The 24,479-nt window shown below is 50.0% G+C and overlaps 1 protein-coding gene across 1 annotated transcript in view; it reads left to right on the top strand.

Moving 5' to 3' along the window:
• The window catches only part of LOC149366145 (gastric triacylglycerol lipase-like), a 29,210-nt gene extending 6,000 nt beyond the window's left edge, over positions 1 to 23,210 (top strand). Inside the window, exons 4-10 of the mRNA XM_089552392.1 lie at positions 870 to 987; positions 2,119 to 2,269; positions 3,447 to 3,542; positions 9,518 to 9,670; positions 18,476 to 18,547; positions 20,959 to 21,027; positions 21,975 to 23,210. Coding sequence (XP_089408518.1) covers positions 870 to 987; positions 2,119 to 2,269; positions 3,447 to 3,542; positions 9,518 to 9,670; positions 18,476 to 18,547; positions 20,959 to 21,027; positions 21,975 to 22,223 — 908 coding nt within the window. The 3' untranslated portion in view covers positions 22,224 to 23,210. The remainder of the gene's footprint in view (positions 1 to 869; positions 988 to 2,118; positions 2,270 to 3,446; positions 3,543 to 9,517; positions 9,671 to 18,475; positions 18,548 to 20,958; positions 21,028 to 21,974) is intronic.
• The last annotated feature ends 1,269 nt before the right edge of the window (positions 23,211 to 24,479 follow it).

The raw sequence follows: 24,479 nt of genomic DNA, 5'->3' as shown, positions 1-24,479 counted from the left end.
GAAACGGAGTATAGTCCTACGTAGGCCCAGCCTTTGCGAATACATTTCCAATATCAGGCCGATTAACTGCGCTGCTAGGGAAGTGCCCTCACTACAATGCTGAGCTGTGTTTAAACCCGGCAAAAGTGGCACACACGAAACAATGTCCGCTCCCTAGCCTTCCTGGTTCTTCCCTCTTTCAAGCCTTCGTTCCTTCCCTCAAGGCACGGTTCAGGTGTCCGGTCTGGGTGTGACAATTGGAGCACCTTTCCTTTCGTTATAGTCCCAGATGAAAGGGTATGAAAGTGTATAATCCCTTCCCTCCATGGTCGAGAATAGGTTCATGGTTTATTAGGGTTTGACGTCCCAAAGCGACTATGGCTATGAGGGATGCCGTAGTGAGGGGCTCTGGAAATTTCGATCACCTGGGGTTCTTTAGCGTGCACTGACATGGCACAGTACACGAGCCTCTCGAATTTCGCCTCCATCGAAATTTTACCGCTGCGGCCGGGATCGAACCAGCGTCTTTCGGGTCAGCAGCCGAGCGCCATAACCCCTGAGCCACAACGGAGGCTCCATGGTCGGGAATATTCACCTGCCACCTTTATCGCGCCGCTCCCTACGTAGTACATTGTCATGCTAGCAGGGTCATGAGAACCGGCCGGCGCCATTGGCTGGAAGGGGTCCTTTGACGGGGAAAAACCGCTTCGTTCTTGAGTTGGATCCGACTACAGAGACATATGGGCGAAGCTGTTGTCTTGCAGTGGACGTAGCTGTGATGATGAGACCGACGACGATGATCCTCTAGAGATGTATCTCGTAGCACGTTTGTCCATGAGAAAATTTGGCGTAGTGGATAAGTGTGTGCCCTGGTGTATGCCTCCGCGCAGGATTCGTGCTTGCCGACGCCGGCTACGACGTGTGGCTGGGAAATCTACGCGGCTCCACACTCTCCCGCAGCCACGTGAACTTCAGCGCCGATAAAGACGCCCGATTCTGGGACTTCTCGTAAGGCCGGACATTGAAAAGGCTGCGCGGCCATTACCGCGGTATCCATGGTCACTTTCTCCTTGGTTTCTGTCCGGCTGCTTCGCATGCTAGAACAAGGACTTAGAAATGTTGACGTACACTCGACAGATACGGCAAAGTCTGTACCATAGCACAGAAGCCTCGCTGTAGCCAGAAGTCAGCGGCGACCGTCCATAAAAATCCTGATTGGCTGGCGTCCTTGCAAAAAAAGGTTTAGACAGTGTATAGAGTGTCTATAGACTTCTGTCTATAAAATCTATAGACTGTCCATAGACAAAAGTCTATAGGCAATACAAATGCCAAATACAGTCTATAGACAATCTATAGATTTATGGCCATACACTTTTAGTAGACTTTTGTCTATAGACAGTCAATAGACTATGAATAGACAAGAAGCAATATCTAAGGAAGTCAATTGAGTCAATAAGAAGTCTATAGACTGTCTGTAGACCATTTTTACAATGGCGGACTGTGACGCCATCGATGACGTCACCAGACAGAAGAAATCCCATTCGTTTAGCCGGTTCACGATAATCGGCAGACGCCATTGGCCAGAAGGGGTGTTCTTTAACGGGGAAAAGCCGCTTGCGTCTTCAGCTCTATCAAAGTATAGCTGCAGAGCTTTTCGTACCTTTATCTCCCTTTTCTCACAGTGGATGGTATACGCCGATCCACAAAAATCTAAACAGGGAGAAAGGGGTAATTATAAGGAAATTGCAATCGAATACTTATATAGATCCTGTCAAATTCAGCAATGTGTTTTCAAATACATACGACCCGCGTTGCCCCTTCTCCAGTGAAGTGGCTGACTTATACCATACGGTATGGGCACGCCAGAAAAACACAGCTGTGCCAGGAATCAATGACCCAACAAGTGAGGACTGGGAGGCGGCGCTGTCCAGCTCACATTCGGAAGAACAGCGTTCGCGGGTGAGCCGGGCAAGAGCGGAGGCAAAAGCCAATGGGGCTACTAGAATGAGGGTCCACCCAACCATACTGTGCATTAAACGATTGCTGTGAACGAACAGGTCGGTTGCTAACAAGCGTTCTCGCTTGAGCTGCTCGTCCTCGACAGGAATGCTTGCGCGTGTGCTTGTGTGGTGGATGCAGGTTCCAGGAGATGATAGAGTACGACCTGCCGGCCATGATCGACTACGTCCTCAAGGAGACGGGGCTCTCCAAGCTGGGCTACGTCGGCCACTCCCAAGGGACGCTCGTCCTGTTCGGCCTGCTGTCGTCGGCACCCGGGTACAACGACAAGGTCATGCCTCAACCCGAATCTACTAATGTGTTAGGATTGGAAGGGTTTGTGCAAGCGGAAAGGGAGTGTGTGTGTGTGTGTGTGTGTGTCTGTGTGTGTGTGTGTGTGTGTGTGTGTGTGTGCGTGTGTGTGTGTGTGTGTGTGCGTGTGTGTGTGTGTGTGTGTGTGTGTGTGTGTGTGTGTGTGTGTGTGTGTGTGTGTGTGTGTGTGTGTGTGTGCGCGTGTGTGTGTGTGTGTGTGCGTGTGCGTGTGCGTGTGTGTGTGTGGTGCTTGCTGCTGTCATAATGTCAGCATCACACTGTGTCAACAATTACAAAGAAAGAGAGGAGTAAGCCGGGCTAGTTGGTACATTCTTTGCGTAAAAACAGCGCAGTAGAGGGGACCAAGAAGACAAGACACAAACTCAGGCGCTGCGCTGTTTTTTATCAAAAAAAATTATGGCTGAGGCTTAGCTAAGGTTAAGCCTAATCAGATGCGAAGCATATTGATGGCTAGGCTTGGTAATACATGGCTTTCCTTGGTTGCATACTTGGTCATTTTAATACAACCACTAGAAGCCTTCGTCGTGGGGGAAGACAATGGCATGGCTACAGCGGAACGCCGACTAACCCCAAGACGCGCGTTGGGTGAGCGCCTGGATTGCCACGGAAGCCGCGTCTGCCTGCCCGGTGGAGCGAGCGTTTCACCTACACCGAGTGTGAACGCGCGTTCGAAATGCGCGGGAATGCCGCTCGAGGACATTCCGGCGTCTGTGCGATGGCATCGTCACGACGACGTCACGGTGTCACGTGGCGTGACGGCTAGGGGTCCCACGGCGACGGCGCGAGGTGGAGGCCGCCTCTCTCATCCGATGTCACGTGGTGTGACGTCACGGTGTCACGTGGTGTGACGTCACGGTGTCACGTGGTGTGACGTCTAGGGGTCCCACGCCGACGGCGTGAGTGGTAGCTCTAGCAATATGCTTCGCATAAAATTACAAAGTAGGTATGGTGGCTGTCGTAGCTGATACCAAAAGGTTATCCCTCTCCGTACATGCCACCTTACGGAATACTCTGCATTCACTTTACAGTCCACCTGAATTTCTCTCGTTGGAAGCGGTGCTACTACCAGAAATATATTTTCTGCGGGAAATAAGGTACCGACCTGTTCACTAATGCGGATGCTTACCCGTTCGCAGGTGGCCCTGTTCGTGGCGCTGGCTCCCGTGATCGCCCCAGCCAACGCAATTATTTACGGAAAGGAACAGCTCCTAGCCCTCGCCGAGAAGCCTGCGGTAAGGGACGCCGTTGCGGAGGGCTTCAAGTGCATTTCAGCCGCATGGGGTTCTTAAAAGTGTATTCACAAGACGGACCATTATCCCGCGGACCAGAGGTCACGTGACGTCCCTCTTCCTTTCCGTGAGGTTCGGGCTTGAACCGCGTTGTTGGTGAAATAACATGACGAAAGTCCATGTGCGTGCCTAGACCGCTAACCTCCGCCTTTATAGGCCAAAGTCAGGAGAGGGGTTGATAACCGGATTAGACATGCGTGAAGCCTTTCTCCTTACTCAGGCCAGGCGCGGACGCGACGGAGCGGGAGTGGGACATCATTCCGCGCCTGGTCCGCGGGCCAATGGTTCGCTGAGTGAAACGCACCTTTACTGGCATCTCGCAAGGCACAGAACCAGGAACTATTATAAAGAGCACTGGTATTGTAAGTTTGGCACTAGTGATGAGCGAGGATGACGACGAAAGGTAGTGAAGAGCGCAGTTAAGTGTAACCTGCGATGAAAGGCAGATTTGGTTCAGTGTTGTATCGCTTCGTTCGTCGTGAATGCCTTGTTGCGGGGCGTGTTGAAGCATCCTGGGGCTCGTCCAGGATGAGAGAATGGTCTGAAGCTTCGAAGGTTGGGGATACGAAAACAAGCAGGTTTAATGGCACCTATTAAGACACTTATTTACATACTGTACAAAAAAGCAAAGAGTCAAAAAAATTCAGGGGGCACTCTGACTGTCTAAAGTGCGTAGAGGCGGAAGCGTTTTCCGCACCACTTTCGCTGCTTCTGTGGCACTGGTGGCGTCACATATAATTGAGTACTAATACTAAGTGATGAGAAATCACTAATTTTGGTTAATTACTGATTAATGTCTGAATACTAATTAACTGCTAATTAATGACGCTCAAGCTTCGCATTTAGGAGTGGAACGCGACAGCGTGTTGTAGCGCTGCCAGGGAGTCCACGGAACGCCACCACCCGTTCGGCGCGATGCCTTGCCCTTTGAACGCAACGCTTTTTGAGGGAAGGAAATGGCGCAGTAATTCTCTGTCATCTCAGTGGACGCCTGAACCGCACCGTAGAGGAAGGAAGGAAGTGGGAGTGAAAGAAGACAAAGAGGGCCCATAATGAAGAAAATGAAAATTGTATTTGAGGAAAGGAAATTACGCAGTAACTGTCTCACATATCTCGGTGGACACCCGTCAAAATTCAGGAGGGCACTTTTTTGACCTAAAGTGTGGTCACTGATGTGTGGTTCAGATGTTAAGCTTCGCCTCTAAGAGTTGAACGCGACAGCGTCTTGCAACGCTGCCAGGGAGTCCATTGAACGCCCTCGCCCATTCGGTTCTACGCCTCGCTCGTCGGTAAATTGGTTTTTGAGGAAAGGAAATGTATTTCTCTCTCATATCTCGGTGGACACCTAAACCTCGCCGGAAGGGAAGGGAGGAGGATGGCAGTGAGCGAAGACACCGTATTCACTAGACGTGCCTTTGTTCATTACAAACCATCGAGCTGGCATGGCAGAGTTGATAGCATGCTCGCCTCGCACGCCGAAGACCGGGGTTCGATTCCCGAGCTCGACCAATTTCCTACTCTGTTTTATTTATTTATATGGCCTGACTAGAAAAGTTAATTAGGCTAATTGGTTAATTAAGCAATTAACTAAGCTCAGTCCCACTTACTTGGAGCATCACTATACGATCCCTTCAATTGGTTGCATGGTTACTAGCCTAAGTACAATTGGCCCCGTTTGAAATTCGCGCACTGTGACGTCACGACCGTTTCGACCAATTGAAAAGCGTGACATTTCTGTCGACAACTGCTGCTAGCAACGATGAGACATTAAAGGCTTCCGCCTTAAAATTCAAGAGTTCATGACGTCGAGCGACTGGATGAGCCTTTTACGCAAGGCCCAGAGCGTTCGTTCTCACTTACGGCGCTGGTTAAATACCCTAAGGCTCCACCCTTTCACCGGGCGGTGGCCAATTCGACATGACGCACAGACCGGCACAACACAGCATTCGAAGACACCTGTTGCAGAGTCCACGCGTGGGAACTGGCGAGGAGGAAACGCAAGTCCGCAACTCCTTCGCACTGCGGTGCAACATCACGCAAGCAGCACGTGTTTATCGAACACAGGTGTGGCGTAGGCATGCTGGCGCCGCGGCCGCATCTGCGCTGGCTTCCTCCGATTCGTTCCGGTTCCTCTCAGACGTGGTGCATCCCTTCTTCCCTGTCGCCTGTCCATCGTCGGTCGATTCTTGCGTGGATCAAAGGGAAGGCCGTTCGCACCGAGCCGAGCGTGGGAAGAGCTCCATGTACCACTTCCCAGCTAGTCATGCTTTTTGGTGGGGTCATCGTGGGGTCAAACGACCTTTCGAAATTTCCGATGCTGCTGCCGCCACCATGATCATCGCGGGTCTCAAGCTGAGTCGTGACAGCCTGGTCGTGAAGCTGTGTACAGAGCTTTCAGCTCAGGAGACCATCCAGCTCTGTGAAACAAAATATCATTTAATTTGATTCGATTCGGACTTTACAAGATCAAAAGATGTATTTGACGTGTACAAACGTGAGCAGACTTGACTACAGCGCTGCAGTAGCGTGCTGGGAAAGAACTAAAGCGCGCTCTGAGAACAACTGCTATGTTAAGGGCACAGAGCTCGTGCTTTTATAGCTTGTATATCTATGCAGTTTCGCTGAAACTCAAAAGCATAATTACTTCAGACTCAGCTTAGTTTGATCCGCGGTGCATCTCTAGAGGAATCTAAACAATCCTGCTGCCGGTTGTGCAGTTGCGTTCAGTATTACCTGCAACGCAGTGGCGGCGCCAATGAGGTAGTTTCACCGTCTTAGGCTTTTCGCTTTTCGTTTTTGGAGAAGTCGGTGGTCTTTTATGGCTGTGTATTTCAAAATACTGTTTTTCGTTTGTTTTTTTCTTTTTGTGCTTCCGATAAAGGGATAAATAACAGATTTTTCACATATACCACATTTCCCACATTGCCAATATACCAGCTATTCTATACATGATATACCATATATAATTTGGTATTCCTGGGTTGCCACGAGTCACTAGAGTTTGTTTGGGCTTTTTGTCAGCCTCAGAATTCCGTTCACCAGTAATTAACGCGTGTTGTTTGTTAATTATTGGTAAAGCACTTATAGGGGGGCTTGCAGAAAAGAATGCCATCTCCAATATAAAAAAACTAATACAGTTTGAATGACAGAACTGCTGAACAAAACTCAAATAGAAGCTGATTTCTAAAAGGCGCGTTCTCTCCATATTGTTGAGCAAGAAAATGGGGCATCACGTTGTTTGCGAATTGACGCCAGCGATGGGACTTCCGTGTAACAGTTGCGGTAGTCAGGACATCACACCTTTTCGTGACACTTTTGCAGTGCTTCAGGTGTCCTCATAAGCAATGGAAAAACGTTCCTAAAATCGTGCCTAACTGCCTTAAGCGGGTGAAGACAATGAACAGCTCTACCTAGCACACGACATTTGCTGACGTGGTACCGCCTCCTTATAGTATGAAGAAGTGGGTCAGGTAGCGGAGCAATTTACCAAAAACGAACAAACATGCTACTTAATCCTACGGTACGCCGTCTCAGCAACCTCTGCATTTCGCAGTTTATTAATTCGCTTCCTTGACTTGGTGCAACTCATATTCAATAGTCAGCTATAGCTAGGGCGTGCACGACATCATAGTGACCTTTTTCTGTTGCAACCGAATTTTGAAAATTGAATGAGGACTACTTTTATCGTTTTCTTTCCAGCTTAAACCGTTAAGTCCTAATCCTATTCATATCACGTGAAGGTGCAATGTGCCTCACAGAAAGCGGCACCTTTTCGACAGGCAACTATACGCAAAACATTTCAACATTACCGGGCTGGGTTCATTCCCCTCCCCCCCCCCCCAACATACAGTGCGAAAGGGGGGGGGAAACTTTGTACCATATTGCTCACTACTACCCAGAAGGCATGAAAAGCCGCTATCATAAACTTTGTACCCCCCCCCCCCCCCCCCCCCGTCTTGATGGAGAGATCTGTGCACGCCTAAGCGGGCAACATATTACGCGTTGCGAGTGCTGCACGACGGTACGCGTGTTGTAGTGCCGGAGCCCCCATTTCGCTGGCTGGCCTCTCTGGAAGCCAGCGTTGCGCGCCCGCCGTCGCTCAAAGCAGGCCCAGACTCTCTCGGACATGTCGCGGCGTGCAGCGTGAATCATTCCGCCTCGCCGGCGCCCACACGGACCCTTCCTCCTCCCCTCCTCTCCGTCGGTGCGAACTCCTCCGACGCTCGCCGGCCGTCGCCTCTCGACCATTGGTCTAATTTCAACGGTAGCCAGTGCCGTGACCTGATTGGAGGATTTGAACTGCTGGCTGCCGCAACGGACACCGGCGGCTATAAAAACGGAGCCGCGCTGAACCCGCACAGCAGACGGGCAGCAGAAGAGCCATCACGCCGCAGCTACGCTCGCCGCCGGGGCCGCCCTTCTTCTTTGTGCTAGCCCGTGGTGCTCTTGGCCCTTGTATCATGTAAAAGCCCTTGTACAGACATGAAATTTATGAGCGTGAACACGGCAGCGCATGGCAGATAGCCTCGAGCCCTACTCGTGGCGATACGCAGCGGCCGCTTTCGTAAACAAAGTGGAAAGGGAGGTCTGTCCTTCGGCTTGCCGGAAGCTGGCAACGCGGCGTAACCCTTTCCACCATGTTGCGGAAAGCAGCCGCCGCGTATCGCCACAAGTAGGGCTGGAGGCTATTTGCCACGCGCTGCCGTGTTCACGCTCATAAATTTCATGACTGTACATACTGTACATAAAAGTCATTTGACTCACCGTCGCCTCGACCGTTTCCTGGCTCGGACTCCCAGTCCCAACAGTGGTGGCAGCGGTGGCAGCGGTGGGAAGGTGGGTTCAGACGAGCGGACCGGATCGCGGATGGTCCAAGCGCGTCAGCGCTCTCCGCGCGCCACGTGACGGGAACGTCACGGCTCTGAGCGACCTTGTGCGGGCGGCGCAGACTTTTCCGGGCCCGGATCGCGGACCGAGTGAAAAAGGCGAGCGCCTATTTCAGTCCGCGCAGAGCGAGCCTCCGCCGCGGACCGGGATTGTTTTTGCTCTTTTTTGCTTCTAGGCGCGCTCGTCTGGCTAGCTATTCTGAATGAAGTCGGCTTTGCTCCGTGCTGGCGCCTTTCGTTTTGGCGCGCTTTTCGCCGAATTTGCAGCTCGAGTGGGCATTGTGTGTCCTGCTTTTCGTGTTTCGCTCACTGCGCTATTCACTCCGCGTATGCTGCACTGCGACGTACTGTGTATTTGAGCGTGCGCGTAAATGCCCGCTTTGCTTTGTTGTTTCTTCTAATTTGAGTGAATTTGGAAAGAAGTCGCTCAGTGAGCCAGTATCTGGTAAAACTCCTCTGGACTCAGCCGCAGCAAGCGTTTGTACTCTCCGGGTCGCATTCAAGTAGGTCCTCGTGCAGCAGGCCCTGCATGCCCAAGCACTTTTTTTCCAACCATGAATTTGCCCAACATAAAAGTTTTTAGCTACGAAAACTTCCTCCTCGTCCTCAGACGCTTGAATGGCTACAGCCAGTGCGGCGAGACGACGTTTTCTCGCGGCGTTCATGTTGAAACTCTCGGCAGCTGAATTTTCGAAGCCCCGCAAACAGCGCAAAGCACGCCGTGGGCTAGAGGACGCGCGGATTGTCCGCTGCGTTCGTGTGAATGCTCGACGTACGGACCGTCTCCCGGAGCTTGGTCACGCGTCACGATAACCGCGCTGACGCGCGCGGACTATCCGCGATCCGGACCGCTCGTCTGAACCCACCTTAAGGGGTTGCCGGGAAGACTCAGGAAAGAGCTCGAAACTTCTCCTTTCTGGGAAATGCGGCGTCCTTTTCTTAGCTGCTTTTGCGCAAAGCTTCGTAGAACATTTTTCACAGAACTTGGGTTCCCTCCCCCCCCCCCCCCCCCGTGTTCTGGTGTGAGGACAGCTGCGCAAGATGGTGCTGAAGATGGGCGAAATCGGCGAGCAGGGACCCTTCTGGGCGAGGCTAGGCGATGGGCTGTGCCGCTCCGAAGATACGGTCGCCGTGTGCAAGGCCATCACGGACGCTGTATTCGGACCCTCTTCCATGGCCAACTTGGTGAGTACGGCACTCTAAAAACGAATATGGGAGTAAAACACTGTATGGGAGTAAAAAGAGACTAAGCTGTCCTCTAGCGCACACCGTTTTATAAAAGGGTGTGCACTAGAGGACAACTTACTCCTTTTTTACTCCCTTCTGTTCAGAGTGTGTCCTTGTGGGGGAAGGGGGCATAGGCTGGCACACTCACTCATGAGTGCGCTCATATCGCCTCACTCCCACTCACGAACTTGAGTGTGGGTTAGTGTGCGTGAGTGGTCGTGTGTACGAATGTACGTGAGTCAGTGTGAGTGGACGAGATGTGTGTATGTGAGTGTGAGGGGAGGTGAGTGTGAGTAGAAGTCAGTGGTGAGTTCGAGGGGTCATGAATGTGAGTGTGAGTGAGTGGTTGTGAGTGCACATGAATGCAAATACTAGTGAGTGGTTGTGAGGGTGAGGAGAGGTGAGTGTGAGGGAGTGGTTGTCAGCGCGAGTGGTCATGAATGTGAGTGTGAGTGAGTGGTTGTGATTGTGAGTGCACATGAATGCAAATACGAGTGAGTGGTTGTGAGGGTGAGGAGAGGTGAGTGTGAGGAAGTGGTTGTCAGCGCGAGTGGTCATGAATGTGAGTGTGAGTGAGTGGTTGTGAGTGTGAGTGCACATGAATGCAAATACAAGTGAGTGGTTGTGAGGGTGAGGAGAGGTGAGTGTGAGGGAGCGGTTGTTAGCGCGAGTGGTCATGAATGTGAGTGTGAGTGAGTGGTTGTGAGTGTGAGTGAGTGGTTGTGAGTGTGAGTGTGAGTGAGTGGTTGTGAGTGTGAGTGCACATGAATGCAAATGCGAGTGAGTGGTTGTGATCGCGAGTGGTCATGAATGTGAGTGTGAGTGCACATGTATGCAAATACGAGTGAGTGGTTGTGAGGGCGAGGAGAGGTGAGTGCGAGTGAGTGGTTGTGAGCGCGAGTGGTCATGAATGTGAGTGTGATCGAGTGGTTGTGAGTGTGAGTGCAGGTGTATGCGAATGCGAGTGAGTGGTTGTGAGGGCGAGGAGAGGTGAGTGCGAGTGAGTGGTTGTGAGCGCGAGTGGTCATGAATGTGAGTGTGATCGAGTGGTTGTGAGTGTGAGTGCAGGTGTATGCGAATGCGAGTGAGTGGTTGTGAGGGCGAGGAGAGGTGAGTGCGAGTGAGTGGTTGTGAGCGCGAGTGGTAATGAATGTGAGTGTGAGTGAGTGGTTGTGAGTGTGAGTGCACATGTATGCAAATGCGAGTGAGTGGTTGTGAGGGCGAGGAGAGGTGAGTGCGAGTGAGTGGTTGTGAGCGCGAGTGGTCATGAATGTGAATGTGAGTGAGTGGTTGTGAGTGTGAGTGTACATGTATGCAAATACGAGTGAGTGGTTGTGAGGGCGAGGAGAGGTGAGTGCGAGTGAGTGGTTGTGAGCGCGAGTGGTCATGAATGTGAGTGTGATCGAGTGGTTGTGAGTGTGAGTGCACGTGTATGCAAATGCGAGTGAGTGGTTGTGAGGGCGAGGAGAGGTGAGTGCTTGTGAGTGGTTGTGAGCGCGAGTGGTCATGAATATGAGTGTGAGTGAGTGGTTGTGAGTGTGAGTGCACATGAATGCAAATACGAGTGAGTGGTTGTGAGGATGAGGAGAGGTGAGTGTGAGGGAGTGGTTGTGAGCGCGAGTGGTCATGAATGTGAGTGTGAGTGAGTGGTTGCGAGTGCACATGAATGCAAATACGAGTGAGTGGTTGTGAGGGTGAGGAGAGGTGAATGTGAGGTAGTGGTTGTGAGCGCGAGTGGTCATGAATGTTTCTGTGAGTGAGTAGTTGTGAGTTTGAGTGCACATTAATGCAAATACGAGTGAGTGGCTGTGAGGAGAGGTGAGTGCGAGTAAGTGGTTGTGAGCGCGAGTGGTCATGAATGTGAGTGTGAGTGCACATGAATGCAAATACGAGTGAGTGGTTGTGAGGGCGAGGAGAGGTCAGTTCGAGTGAGTGGTTGAGAGCGCGAGTGGTCATGAATGTGAGTGCGAGTGCACATGAATGCATATACGAGTGAGTGGTTGTGAGGGCGAGGAGAGGTGAGTGCGAGTGAGTGGTTGTGAGCGCGAGTGGTCATGAATGTGAGTTTGAGTGCACATGAATGCATATACGAGTGAGTGGTTGTGAGGGCGAGGAGAGGTCAGTTCGAGTGAGTGGTTGAGAGCGCGAGTGGTCATGAATGTGAGTGCGAGTGCACATGAATGCATATACGAGTGAGTGGTTGTGAGGGCGAGGAGAGGTCAGTTCGAGTGAGTGGTTGAGAGCGCGAGTGGTCATGAATGTGAGTGCGAGTGCACATGAATGCAAATACGAGTGAGTGGTTGTGAGGGCGAGGAGAGGTCAGTTCGAGTGAGTGGTTGAGAGCGCGAGTGGTCATGAATGTGAGTGCGAGTGCACATGAATGCATATACGAGTGAGTGGTTGTGAGGGCGAGGAGAGGTGAGTGCGAGTGAGTGGTTGTGAGGGCGAGGAGAGGTCAGTTCGAGTGAGTGGTTGAGAGCGCGAGTGGTCATGAATGTGAGTGTGAGTGCACATGAATGCAAATACGAGTGAGTGGTTGTGAGGGCGAGGAGAGGTCAGTTCGAGTGAGTTTTTGAGAGCGCGAGTGGTCATGAATGTGAGTGCGAGTGCACATGAATGCATATACGAGTGAGTGGTTGTGAGGGCGAGGAGAGGTGAGTGCGAGTGAGTGGTTGTGAGCGCGAGTGGTCATGAATGTGAGTTTGAGTGCACATGAATGCAAATACGAGTGAGTGGTTGTGAGGGCGAGGAGAGGTCAGTTCGAGTGAGTGGTTGAGAGCGCGAGTGGTCATGAATGTGAGTGTGAGTGAGTGGTTGTGAGTGTGAGTGCACATGAATGCAAATACGAATGAGTGGTTGTGAGGGCGAGGAGAGGTGAGTGCGACTGAATGGTTGTGAGCGCGAGTGGTCATGAATGTGAGTTTGAGTGCACATGAATGCAAATACGAGTGAGTGGTTGTGAGGGCGAGGAGAGGTCAGTTCGAGTGAGTGGTTGAGAGCGCGAGTGGTCATGAATGTGAGTGTGAGTGAGTGGTTGTGAGTGTGAGTGCACATGAATGCAAATACGAGTGAGTGGTTGTGAGGGCGAGGAGAGGTCAGTTCCAGTGAGTGGTTGAGAGCGCGAGTGGTCATGAATGGGAGTGTGAGTGAGTGGTTGTGAGTGTGAGTGCACATGAATGCAAATACGAGTGAGTGGTTGTGAGGGCGAGGAGAGGTGAGTGCGAGTGAGTGGTTGTGAGCCCGAGTGGTCATGGATGTGAGTGTGAGCGAGTGGTTGTGAGTGAGTGCACATGTATGCAAATACGAGTGAGTGGTTGTGAGGGCGAGGGGAGGTGAGTGCGAGTGAGTGGTTGTGAGCACGAGTGGTCATGAATGTGAGTGTGAGCGAGTGGTTGTGAGTGAGTGCACATGTATGCAAATACGAGTGAGTGGTTGTGAGGGCGAGGAGAGGTGAGTGTGACGGAGTGGTTGTGAGCGCGAGTGGTCATGGATGTGAGTGTGAGTGAGCGGTTGTGAGTGTGAGTGCACATGAATGCAACTGCGAGTGAGTGGTTGTGAGTGGGAGTGGACATGACTGTGAGATAGTGGTTGTGAGCGCGAGTGGTCATGAATGTGAGTGTGAGTGAGTGGTTGTGAGTTGAGTGCACATGAATGCAAATGCGAGAGAGTGGTTGTGAAGGGGAGTGGACATGACTGTGAGATAGTGGTTGTGAGCGCGAGTGGTCTGAATGTGAGTGTGAGTGAGTGGCTGTGAGTGTGAGTGCACATGAATGCAAATACGAGTGAGTGGTTGTGAGGGGGAGTGGACATGAGTGTGAGTACGAGTGAGTGAATGCTCCGCCCTTGAGAATTTTATGGTTGAAGGGACCGGAAACTGACCATGATATACAGCGAGATTTTAGCAAAAGTGGACGGATCTTACCTTACAATGGCATAAATGGGTGCATGCTATTACCGGTTAAGAATTCAGATTTCAGTCCGACTTAGAGAAATGCTGTAAATGGAGACATAAAGCAACTTCCATTGCAGGTGCATTTCTATACGTGACCACATGTCTGTGCACGAAACCCAGCTTTTGCTGAATGCATTGTCAGTCTTTTCTTTTAATTTTTGTTGTGGCTGGTTTTGCCCCTTTTTTTAAGAGTTAAAGAGTAGAACCTTTGCCTGAAGATACTGTTCCAATGTCAAACAATGATGGATTTTATTCTCCGCCATGTACAGATCTAAGACACTGAGTATTTATTTTTTGTTACTCTGTTTTTTGTTGTTTGTTAACTGCATCAAGTTGCTATGCTTTGAAATGGGAATACACCTCTGAAGCCAAGAATAAGGATTCCGTATATTTAGTGATCGAAATCTACTCCGAAACCTGGGCAATAAATGGAGCTGGCTAGAGGACAGCTTACTTCTTTTTAACTCCCATGTTATACATGGTCTGTATAACACGGGACCATGTTCAGACCATGTTATACATGGTCTGAAATTTATTCATGAAAATAGTAAAAATGATTAGAATTTTTCAAAGTAGCACCCTTCCGTACCTACACGCTGCTGCCAATGAGTTTTCCCGTTTTCGTACGCCTCCAGGAACGCCTGGACCGGAATGCTGTTCAGCTCCCTCGTCACGGCCTGTTGGACCGCTTCTACCGATCCGTGATGTTTCCCCTTGAGCGTCGATTTTATTCTCGGGAATAGAAAAAAGTCTGGCGGGGCCAAGTCGGGACGGTAAGGGTGCTGAGGCAGCGTTGCCGCCTTGTGCTGGGCAAAAAATCGGGGTTCTCATTCACATTATGAAGAAGATCGTGGCGGATCGCTTTCCGGTTGGTCTTTTGCTCCTGACAACACTCCCGGCACCGACTTCGCGCACACTTTCCTCATGGCAAAGTTTTCTGTCACGATCTCAAAAACTTGGGTTTGAGGAATGCTCAAGTCCTCAGCAATCATTCTGATACTTATCCTGCGATCACTGTTCAGTAAATGTTTCACTCGCTACACATTTTCGTTGGTCTTGCTGGTCGAAGGGCGTCCGGAGTGGTCGTCGTCTTCCACTCTTTCCTTACCTTCTCGGAACAGATTGTGCCACTCAAAAAACACCTCATCTACCCATGGAAGTTTCACCGTAGGCCTCCAAAATCATGTTGTGAGTCTCTTTGCCCGTTTTACCAAGATTTACACAAAATTTGATCGCGTATTCGCTGATCCAGAAAACGCTCTATGATTCTGCGTGACGAGACGTTTCGACAGGGGTTCACAGTACAAGCGACCTGCTCTCTTCAACGGCCGAGAGCCGACTGCCGATTTTCCCCAGCATTCCCAATAACCTCCTTTAACGATCCTCCTGCGCGCGCAGACCGCCTCTCGTCCGCCCGTTCGCCTAGGAAAAAACCAGTCCTACTACTTTCAGAACAGACCCTGTATAGGCTTACTCGTGTTCATAGCGTGTGTGTAAGACGTGATGGTCATAGAGTTAGTGCACTGACATTGTGTTGCTTCTTCTCCAGGGGAGATCAGTGCTGCGTCTTGTGGGACAGTTACAGATTTTAGCATGAATATTCGTTTTGCGCGAATAATTGTGCAAGTAGCGAATCGTATTCCATTCGGTCCTTTTAACTATTCGGTTAGTATTTCATTCGTTTTTTTTTTATCCGCACTATTCGTATCCGATTCGGCAGCAAAGCTAGCGTATTCTTATTGGATTCGGTTTCGATAAAGTACTATTCGCACTCCCCTACTCTCTCGCAGCTTGAGCCGGATTTACACTCATAGTTTTTCAGCGCAACGGCGCACGGCCCTAGAAAAGAAGCAGGGAGAGAAGAAGGACGAACACAGCGCTGTGTTCTTCTTCTTTTCCTTCCTTCTTCTTGTGTTCTTCTTCTCTTCCTGCTTCTTTTCTTTGGCCGTGTGCTGTTGCGCTGGAAAACTATGAGTGTAAATCAAGCATACCAACTAGCCCAAGAACTAACTCTATTGAGCCGCATGTGCCTGGTCCCATAGTTTTGCCGACGTCCGATCTCCCTTGTGCGGATTTATCACTGCTCCCAGATCCATTATATTGCCACTGGGAGTAGCGAGGCGATCGGAGGCACTAAACGCAACAATTTTATTGAGTTAACTTGAGCTCGCAAAGTTTAAAACAATATGGTGGTGGTGCGACGAATGCTGCAGCAGTCGCGGATGTTGTTGTTGTCGTCGTTGTTGTGACACAGAACAATACAAGTGGCAATAGACAAAAAAAGAGTGTGCCTATATTCTGATCTTAAAATTATTGTTTTAAAATATATCATAGTCTTTCAAAAGCAACCATTGCGGGTACGAGCTCTTTTGGCGCCAACATGCCGTTGCGCGAAAATAGATTGAAATAATTAGGGTCAAGAGGTATGGTGTCCCCTACACGCCTTTGCCTCAACCGCAAATCAAGTGATAATTAAGCTACTTGTAAACAACTGGGCTATCTGCCTCAAGGAGATCCCCATTAATGGCAAATAGACGTGAAAGAATATAACAGCTGTATCTTGCCGGTGCTCTCTTATGGGGCAGGAACCTAGAGGCTCACGAAAACGGTTCAACTTAATAACAACGCAGCAAGCTATGGAAAGGAAAATTATTGGGGTAACATCAAGAGACAGGAAGTGGGCAGGGTGGGTGAGGGAACAAACGCGGGTTAATGACACCCTAGTTGAAATCAACAGGAAGAAATAGGCTCGGGCAGGGCATGTAATGCGAAGGCAAGATAACCGCTGGTTTTTAAGGGTAACGGAGTGGATTCCAAGAAAAGGCAAACGTAGCAGGGGGCGGCAGAAAGTTAAGTGGGCGGATGAGATTAAGAGGTTTGCGGGAATACGGTGGCCGCAACTGGCAAAGGACAGGATTAATTGGAGAGATATGGGAGAGGCACTGCAGATCGCGTAGTCAGGCTGATGATGATGATGATGACGCGTTAAATGGATCTCTCGGATCAGGCGAAGCTAGAGAGAGCAAGGCATTTGGGAATAATTCAACAGAAGAAACTATGCGAGCTACGTTTTTCATAGCAAGCGCCCCTTTGGGGTGCTCGCCAAGCAAGAACGTATGCAATAGGCAGCGTTTCTCAACTAGGCTGCTTTGTGGAAATTCTGCACTACTGGAACCACATGATTAGGACTTTCGCCGCGCATATCAATCAATCATTTTATTTCTGCCTCAAAAGGTGACAGAGGTAGTTGAACTCGGGTTCAGGTCTTCCTCTTGTGGTGGTGGAGATGGGGGTCCGTTTGGGCGCGACACGTTGCAGGAGGGAGATGAGACGTAGACGAATTTCTTTGCGGAAATGTACAAGCTGGGTTTATTTACAACTATTTACACATATACACATCGACCAGGGTGGTCGCTAGCATTCAGGACGATCGGGAGCGCCAGGCCAGAGCTCGCCCCTACGAAACCCTGTCCTGCCTGGCCGACTGAACTCGCGCTACACGTAGCGGCTCCTCGTCCTTCGGAACGTGGCCAGCGCAAAGCTAGACCCTGTCCGTCTCCCGATTCCCACTCTCCACCAAGAGTCCCTGCCCAAGTCTCTCCCTTTGGCGCCAAAACGCCTCCTTAAATAAGTTTCCCCAGCATTCTGGGCACCAACTTAGTGACCAATGAGAGATGGGCTTCTTACAACCAATCAGAGCGTTTTCTCTGCAACTCAATAGACCAAAGACACGCCGGTACCGACGAGCTTGTTTGCTCGCTAGGGCCGCATGCCTTTGAAGAAGCCGATAGCGCTTTTGCGCTTTTCCACACACAGTGAAAACACTTTGACAACACCACAAAAGCACGCAAGCACCACTTCCATCAGCTGTGGCTCCAAACACTGCAGGATGGCATCTGAGCCCTCCGGCCAGAGGCAGAGTAATCACAACTCGTTACCCGAATGACCACTTCCATCAGCCTCCCGACCATTCGTAATTGCACTCAGCTGCCTCCCACACGAGCTTCCCCCTCAAGTGTCCCTGAAGCTTTCTTTCGCACTGTTCGACGCCGCGGTCGAAGGGTCATTGAACTTAACCCCGACAATAGCCGGAGTACGCGACTCGTACGCACTGTCCGCGGAACGGATCCCCTTCCGGCACCCCTCGCTGCCATTTTTACCTTTTGGGGCGGCAGCCCTTTGACACCAGCGTTTCCTCTGTCTGCTTAAAAGCTACGCCGCCTAAAACATCTTAAGATAAGGACCAAGTCGGCGGCGCCTGGGGGGGATATGGAGATGGCCCGCTGCCCGGCGGCCCGCAAACTCAACTGAGGTGCTGCAGAAAAAGCTGTCATAGATAGCTTAACTGAGCCGCAGCCCCCTTATACCGGGCAGCAGCGACAGGCGACGAGAAAAAAATAACAAAATAAACAAAAGAAAACAAATCAGAAAAAAACACATTATTAACACCAAGAAAAATCTTACCTCTAGTTTGTACATGTGTGCAATTTACATGGTCATCCAAACATCATTGCATAAGTTAAGTATCTTTTAGCAGTACAACAAAAGCACAATGCATCAAACAATGCAAATTAAAGAAAACAAAAAACACCACTTAGTGCAGTTTAAAGGGGAAAAAATCATTTTGTAACACAGTCTATGTATAAGCAACGCAGCTCACGATGAGTACAGGTAAACAAGTTGAAATTGGCATATTTGTATGTGTTTAGAAGAGAAGGAAGTCTATATTGCAGGCGCTGTTTACAGGTATTTATGCGTGGTGTAGGCACCAACCAGGTTTCTTCAGGTATCTTCTCGGTGTGTCGTTGCAGAGCCGATTTCACGTCTACCTACAGCAGATGCCGGCCGGAACGTCGTGGAAGAACATTTTGCACTTTACTCAGGCAAGAGCTGGCGTTGCTTTTGTGAGTGTGTGTGTGTGGGGGGGGGGGGGGGGAGGGTAAATCGAACGCTGAGGCAAAAAAAAAATGACAGGTGATCACTGAACGTGATGAGACATTTGTGTGTCAGCAGTTGATTTTAATTCTCGCGTTTTAAAATTCAAAACGTATTCCCCTTATATAACTGCGTCTTTCCAATATCGCGCGCCCGTTAGGGGCGCCATTGCCAACGTTACTAGACTACCTAGTCTAGTAACGTTGGCCATTGCTGCGTGCCTCCTTCTCGCCCGCCTCATCTCTCTACTCCTCTCTCACTCCTCTGTTTGCTCGGACGGCGGCGGCTCCGCCGCGAGTTCTAATTCCTCTCGCTACCGCTAGTGTCGCTGTTGTAGCCCGCCTTCTCCTCTCCGCATCTCCTCTCTCTCTCGCACTCCTTCGCTCCGTGCTCTACTCACACAATCCTCCGGTCATAACGCACCCGACAACAGAATTCAAAGGAACGAAGATCATACTGCTAACGCAATAAACGAACCCAAAGTAGCGTCTTTAGTATCACTTATAATTTTGTGAGATGTCAAGGCAGGTATATAGAAACACTAGATATGGCCACATATCGAAGCATAAGATGCCCGTAGCTTCGTTGAACGCAGTTTATGATAGACTGCAACTTCATCACCGAATCCCAGGCTTTAAGCCTCGGGTGGACTGCAGCTTGGACCCCGAAAACGCTTCCCCGATATTCCGAAAACATTTGACTGTAGACAGTCCGTCAAGCTTGTATACGCAAATGTCTTAGCTCGTTTGACCTGGAGTTCAACTGTGTTTCGCGGTGGTTGTGACTGAGAAAGAAAAACAGTTGCTCACTGCATATATGCTTGTATAAATTATCTTAATAAGGGAGAATTTACTCATTGACGTCCACCCGAGCTCAGCCATACGGCCACAAAGGAAAGCTATACAGCTTTTGAAGAAACTTCGTAGTTAAAGAAAAATTCGTCCTGGTCCGGGGTTCGAACCCGGGACCACCGCTACACCGGAACAGTCGCTCTACCAATTGAGCTAACCGGGACGGCAAGCTTATGGTAGGGCGAGAGCGAATTGGTCTATAACTCGAAGTGGAAACAGTGTTGACTAAATATTTAGGGGAATCCCCCAAGGTGGAGTAGATTTGTAATAAGGGAGTAATTACTCATTGACGTCCACCCGAGCGCAGCCATATGGCCACAAAGGAAACCTATACAGCTTTCACAGAAACTTCGTAGTTAAAGAAAAATTCGTCCTGGTCCGGGGTTCGAACCCGGGACCACCGCTACACCGGAGCGGTGGTTATTATCTTCCACCTAATTATTATCTTCCACCTAAAGTAATGTATTCTTTTTTATGTATGCCATACACTTAGGCACAGTTATTTTCTAGCTCTTACGTATCTGGTAGTTGTCTCTTAATACTGTCCAAATATTACAGTACGTTGGACGAGCTGAAATTTTGAATTGCCGCACACCTAGTCCATATGTCTTGAAACTGTGTTATGTCGGTCGCACATAAAGGGTAAACTGCACCATCGAATCGCAGGATTTAAGCCTCGGGTGGAGTGCAGCTTGGACCCCGAAAACTTTTCCCCGATATTCTGAAAACATTTGACTGTAGACAGCACGGATTGTATAAAACAACAAAGAATATCGAATCACTATTTGCCGTTAGGCAGCCCGCGTTCCATTCTGCGGTGTTTTCTATGCGAAGCATATTACTAGAGCTACACTACAGCCCGTCGAGCGCGGCGGTGGAGCTACCATTGACCTTTAGCGTGACCACGTGACACAACGTGACAACATGACGTCACAGCAGAGGAGAGATGGGCTGCCGGCTCGCGCGGTCGGCCGCGGCGGTGGAGGCTCCACATCAGAGGCGCGGCGGCTGACCACGTGACAACATGACGTCACAGTAGAGCAGAGATGGGCTGCCGGCTCGCGCGGTCGGCCGCGGCGGTGGAGGCTCCACTATAGTGTACTAGAATTAGGTAATTCTAGTACACTATAGCTCCACATCAGAGGCGCTGCAGCTGACCACGTGACGCTACAGCAGCGGTATAAAGCTGAGCTTGCCTCGCTCTCCGGGCACTTACGAGGCGGCCAGGTGTTGGGATGCCGTATAGAAGCAGGGCTGATTTGAACGAGAAGCGAAAGCTTCAGCGTGCCACAGAGACCGATGAAGAGCGGGATGAACGTCAACCAAGGAAAGCCATGTATTACCAAGCCTAGCCGTCAATATGCTTCGCATCTGACTAGGCTTAACCTTAGCTAAGCCTCAGCCATTTTTTTTTTTTCTGAAAAAAAAAAACTTTTTCGCCTCCATGATTTCCACGATGAGTGGTGTTCAAGTCTTAGTTTTATTTTTATTTTTTAATTTCTTCGCAGATCATCAGGACCAGCAAATTCTGCAAGTACAACTACGGTGTTTACAAGAACAAGAAGCGATACGGCCAGGTCAGCACCACCCACAGCTTCGCTAATGGGCAAAAATTTACTAATAAATTGGTGTAATGGAACAGAATCGATTTCTTTCAGAAGGTGCCCACAGAAACTTGCGTATTTAATCCATTTTGCAGCAATAACTAAACTAAGTACTTTTCCTAAGAAGCACTGCGGCGTTGTAGTGCGAAACTAAAACCTCTAGGCTTGATAGCTAAACGTAATTTACGTTTTGATATTTGTCCAATCTGTCGTGTAACACCTGTTTAGGAACTGAAAGTTTAGAGAAAAGTACGGTAAGCAGAACCACTGGTGAGAGGGCATGCACGTCTTTCCTGGAAATGACGAAACAAGCGCATACGCTAAACGCAATGGCATAACATTAATGGGGCTGATACTACAGTGGGGGCGGGGGTATTTCTTTCTGAAGCAGCCGCAGTCATTGCTTCGGCAGATGCGGTTGCTGCGACGCTAGTCTTTCCATCATTTCCTTCACATCTCTTTCTCTCTTTCAACTCCCTCCTGCCCGCACTCGGCAGTGATATTGGCCAATCTTTCTTTCTTTCCTGCTCTCTTTCTTTCGTGACTTCTTTCTTCACTTCTTTCTTTCTTTCTTTCCTTCTTTCCTTCCTTCATTCTGCTCTTTCTTTATTCCTTTCTTCTCTTCTTTCTTCCTTCCTTTCCTTCTCTTCTTTATTTCGCTCTTTCTTTCTTCCTTTCTCTTCGTTCTCTTCTCTTCTTCATTTGATCACAGCCACAGCTGGTATTCATTGACAGTAGTAGCGAGTACAGCATCACCCGGCAGCGATAGTGTATAAGCTGAAGGCTGTCTCTGGATTGTATACAACTTCAAGGAAAGGATAGGGGCTGAAAGAAAAATGTCTTCAGTTGACCGTGACCATTTGTTTCATTAGCCCATCTCCTAACGAGGTTCAAGTGTGTATCTCTCTTCCTTCTTGCAGGCTCTGGCTCCCTGCTACACCCTGGAGAAAATACGTGTTCCCGTGGCGATATTCTGGGGCCATGGCGACAAGTTGTCCACACCGCGGGACATCGACCAGATCCGGGCCCGCCTGTCCACCATAGTCGTGGACGAGCGCGTCGGGTCCGGACCGTTCGGTCACCTGGACTTCATCTACGGCTTCGACGCCCGAGGCGTCCTCCACGACAGGGTCGTCCAGCTGTTTCGACAGTACTATGGCTCGTGTTGACCGCGCGGTTCACTGTACCGGGCTGCCCGCCAAAGTGAACGAACCATGGCTGCCTCGGAGGTAAGCGTGGGGGAGTTACCTGCATTCCAACTGACAGAGTTACCTGCATTCTTGATGAGCCAAAGTGAGCGAACTCGGACCGTCTCTGAAGTAATCGCGATGAGAGTTAACGCAGTGATCGCAGTTAACGCGATGAGAGTTAACACATGCTCGCCCGCTCCTCGCTACCTCGGGGTGCTGCGGACACCTCCACAACATCATCTAAAAGCAAAGAAAGTATTGGTACGTTTAGGGATGTAACCGAAAATCTGAAGAAAGACCGGAGGATATATCCGCCACCGGATTGATCCCTGAGTAAAAAGGAGTCGTACGACTGGAGAAGACTCCAAGCTCGAAATTTCTTCTCGCCCCTGTGGAGGAGTTGGACGGGTGCCGGAGGGCGGAAGAGGGACGGTGCAGAAACCGAAATTTGTAAATATGGCGGCCACGTGGCAACATTAGATCACATAATTTGGAGATGCGTTCGTGCCCCAGGGCGCAACGCGATTAAAACTAGCGATGAATGGGAGACCACGCTGAGAAGCTCCGACGAAAAAACTCAGCGCTTCGCCGTCCGCCTGGCGGCCGAGGCTGAAGACCTCTTCTCCTAGACGGGATCGGATGTACTCTCGCCGCGGTGCGACAGACTGCCTCCCCGGACGCCTGCGTGCGGACCCGGAGGTGGCTGCCGCGCCATATTCGACGGAAATAAATGTTATTCCTCCCCCTCCTCTTTTTTTTTGTTCGTAACAATTGAACTCTTAATTCAATTGCTTCATCACAAATATCATTCCGCGGGATTCCTACTAATCGCACTCGTACAATCACAGACCAAGGCCACTATCTGTCTCGTCCTTGCGGCGTTGTATCATAGGTTAGCACCATACAGGGCCCGAGAGAGCTAAAAATCGGACTCTACATGTAGAATTCAAATTCGGGTTCAAATCAAGCTATGAAATAAAAGTTTTCACTATTCAAGTTGCTCCTGGCGGTTTTTTCTAGCAAATGACAATGTATTAGCGCTCCTTATTGGGCGGGACAAAAATTTTCAACTTCTTTTTGCCCAATATCCAGATAATATTGCATAAATGGCAGCTTGCACAAAGAAAGTCCATGAAGTGCTGTATACATATTTATTTATTTTTCGCTTTTTAGAATAATTTAGCCATTACATCTTCGTGCGTAACACTTTTGCCTAAGTTTTACAACTGCCTATCTTAAACAGTACACTGCACGTACTCAACAGCAACCCCTTGAAACATGCAACAATCTTGAAGCAGGACGTCTTTAGCATGAGTAGCGCAGGCTACCATGATCGCAATAAATACAGCGCACCGTCTGTACTCATCTTCTAAAACTAACTCTTCGAATTTAATCATATATTACGGGTCACGCCATGGACAAACGCTTAGATAAGTTTAAAATAACCAACTACTCAATTTGTTTTGTTTGTCTTTGTTATTTCGTTCGTTTGTTCGTTTGTTTATTTGTTCATTCGTTTTGTAATGTGCAAACTCGCACAGTTAGCGTGGACGGGCGCAGTCCTTGTCCCAGCGGTGCCGCTCAGCAGGCCAGCGTTCGCAAGCGCAAAACCCGAACTTCGTCGGCTTCGCCCTTCTTCTTCTTCGTCGCCTTCGTCGGCGCTAGCTGCTGGGGCATCGAACTCCAACTCTCTTCCTTACAATACCCCCGGGGTGAAGAGGCGCCATCCTGGCGGCCTAAGGGCACGAGACGATGGCTGGGTCGTAGTAGGGCTTCAGGCGGTCTGAGTGCACAATTTCACGACCGCGGCGGCGATGGTCAGACGAAGGCGTGATGGGCTCGACCAGATAATTAACTGGGGAGACCTGCTGAATAACGCGATAGGGGCCCTGGTATTTGCTCAGTAGTTTTGTAGACTGTCCGGGGCTGGAGGAGGGCACCCACAGCCAAACGAAGGATTCAGGCAGATAGGACGGCGGCAGACCGGAAGAAGCGGCGCGGGCGCTTTTCTGACGGTGCTGATCGTGAGAAGTAAAGGAACGGGCGAGTTGACGGCATTCTTCGGCATGCGCAGCGGCTTGAGAGACGGTTGTAAAGTCGGACGAATCGGGGCGGTAAGGCAGTATGGTGTCCATGATGGAGGAAGGCTCGCGTCCGTAGAGAAGAAAATACGGGGAAAAACCAGTAGTGGCTTGCGTTGCAGAATTGTAAGCGTAGGTAACGAAAGGTAGAACG

Source organism: Amblyomma mixtum, chromosome 1 (genome assembly GCF_055824585.1).
Source record: "Amblyomma mixtum isolate Tamu chromosome 1, ASM5582458v1, whole genome shotgun sequence".
Classification (NCBI taxonomy): Eukaryota; Metazoa; Arthropoda; class Arachnida; order Ixodida; family Ixodidae; genus Amblyomma; species Amblyomma mixtum.
The sequence above is the reverse complement of the archived record's forward strand: the minus strand, read 5'-3'. Positions and strand labels throughout refer to the sequence as shown.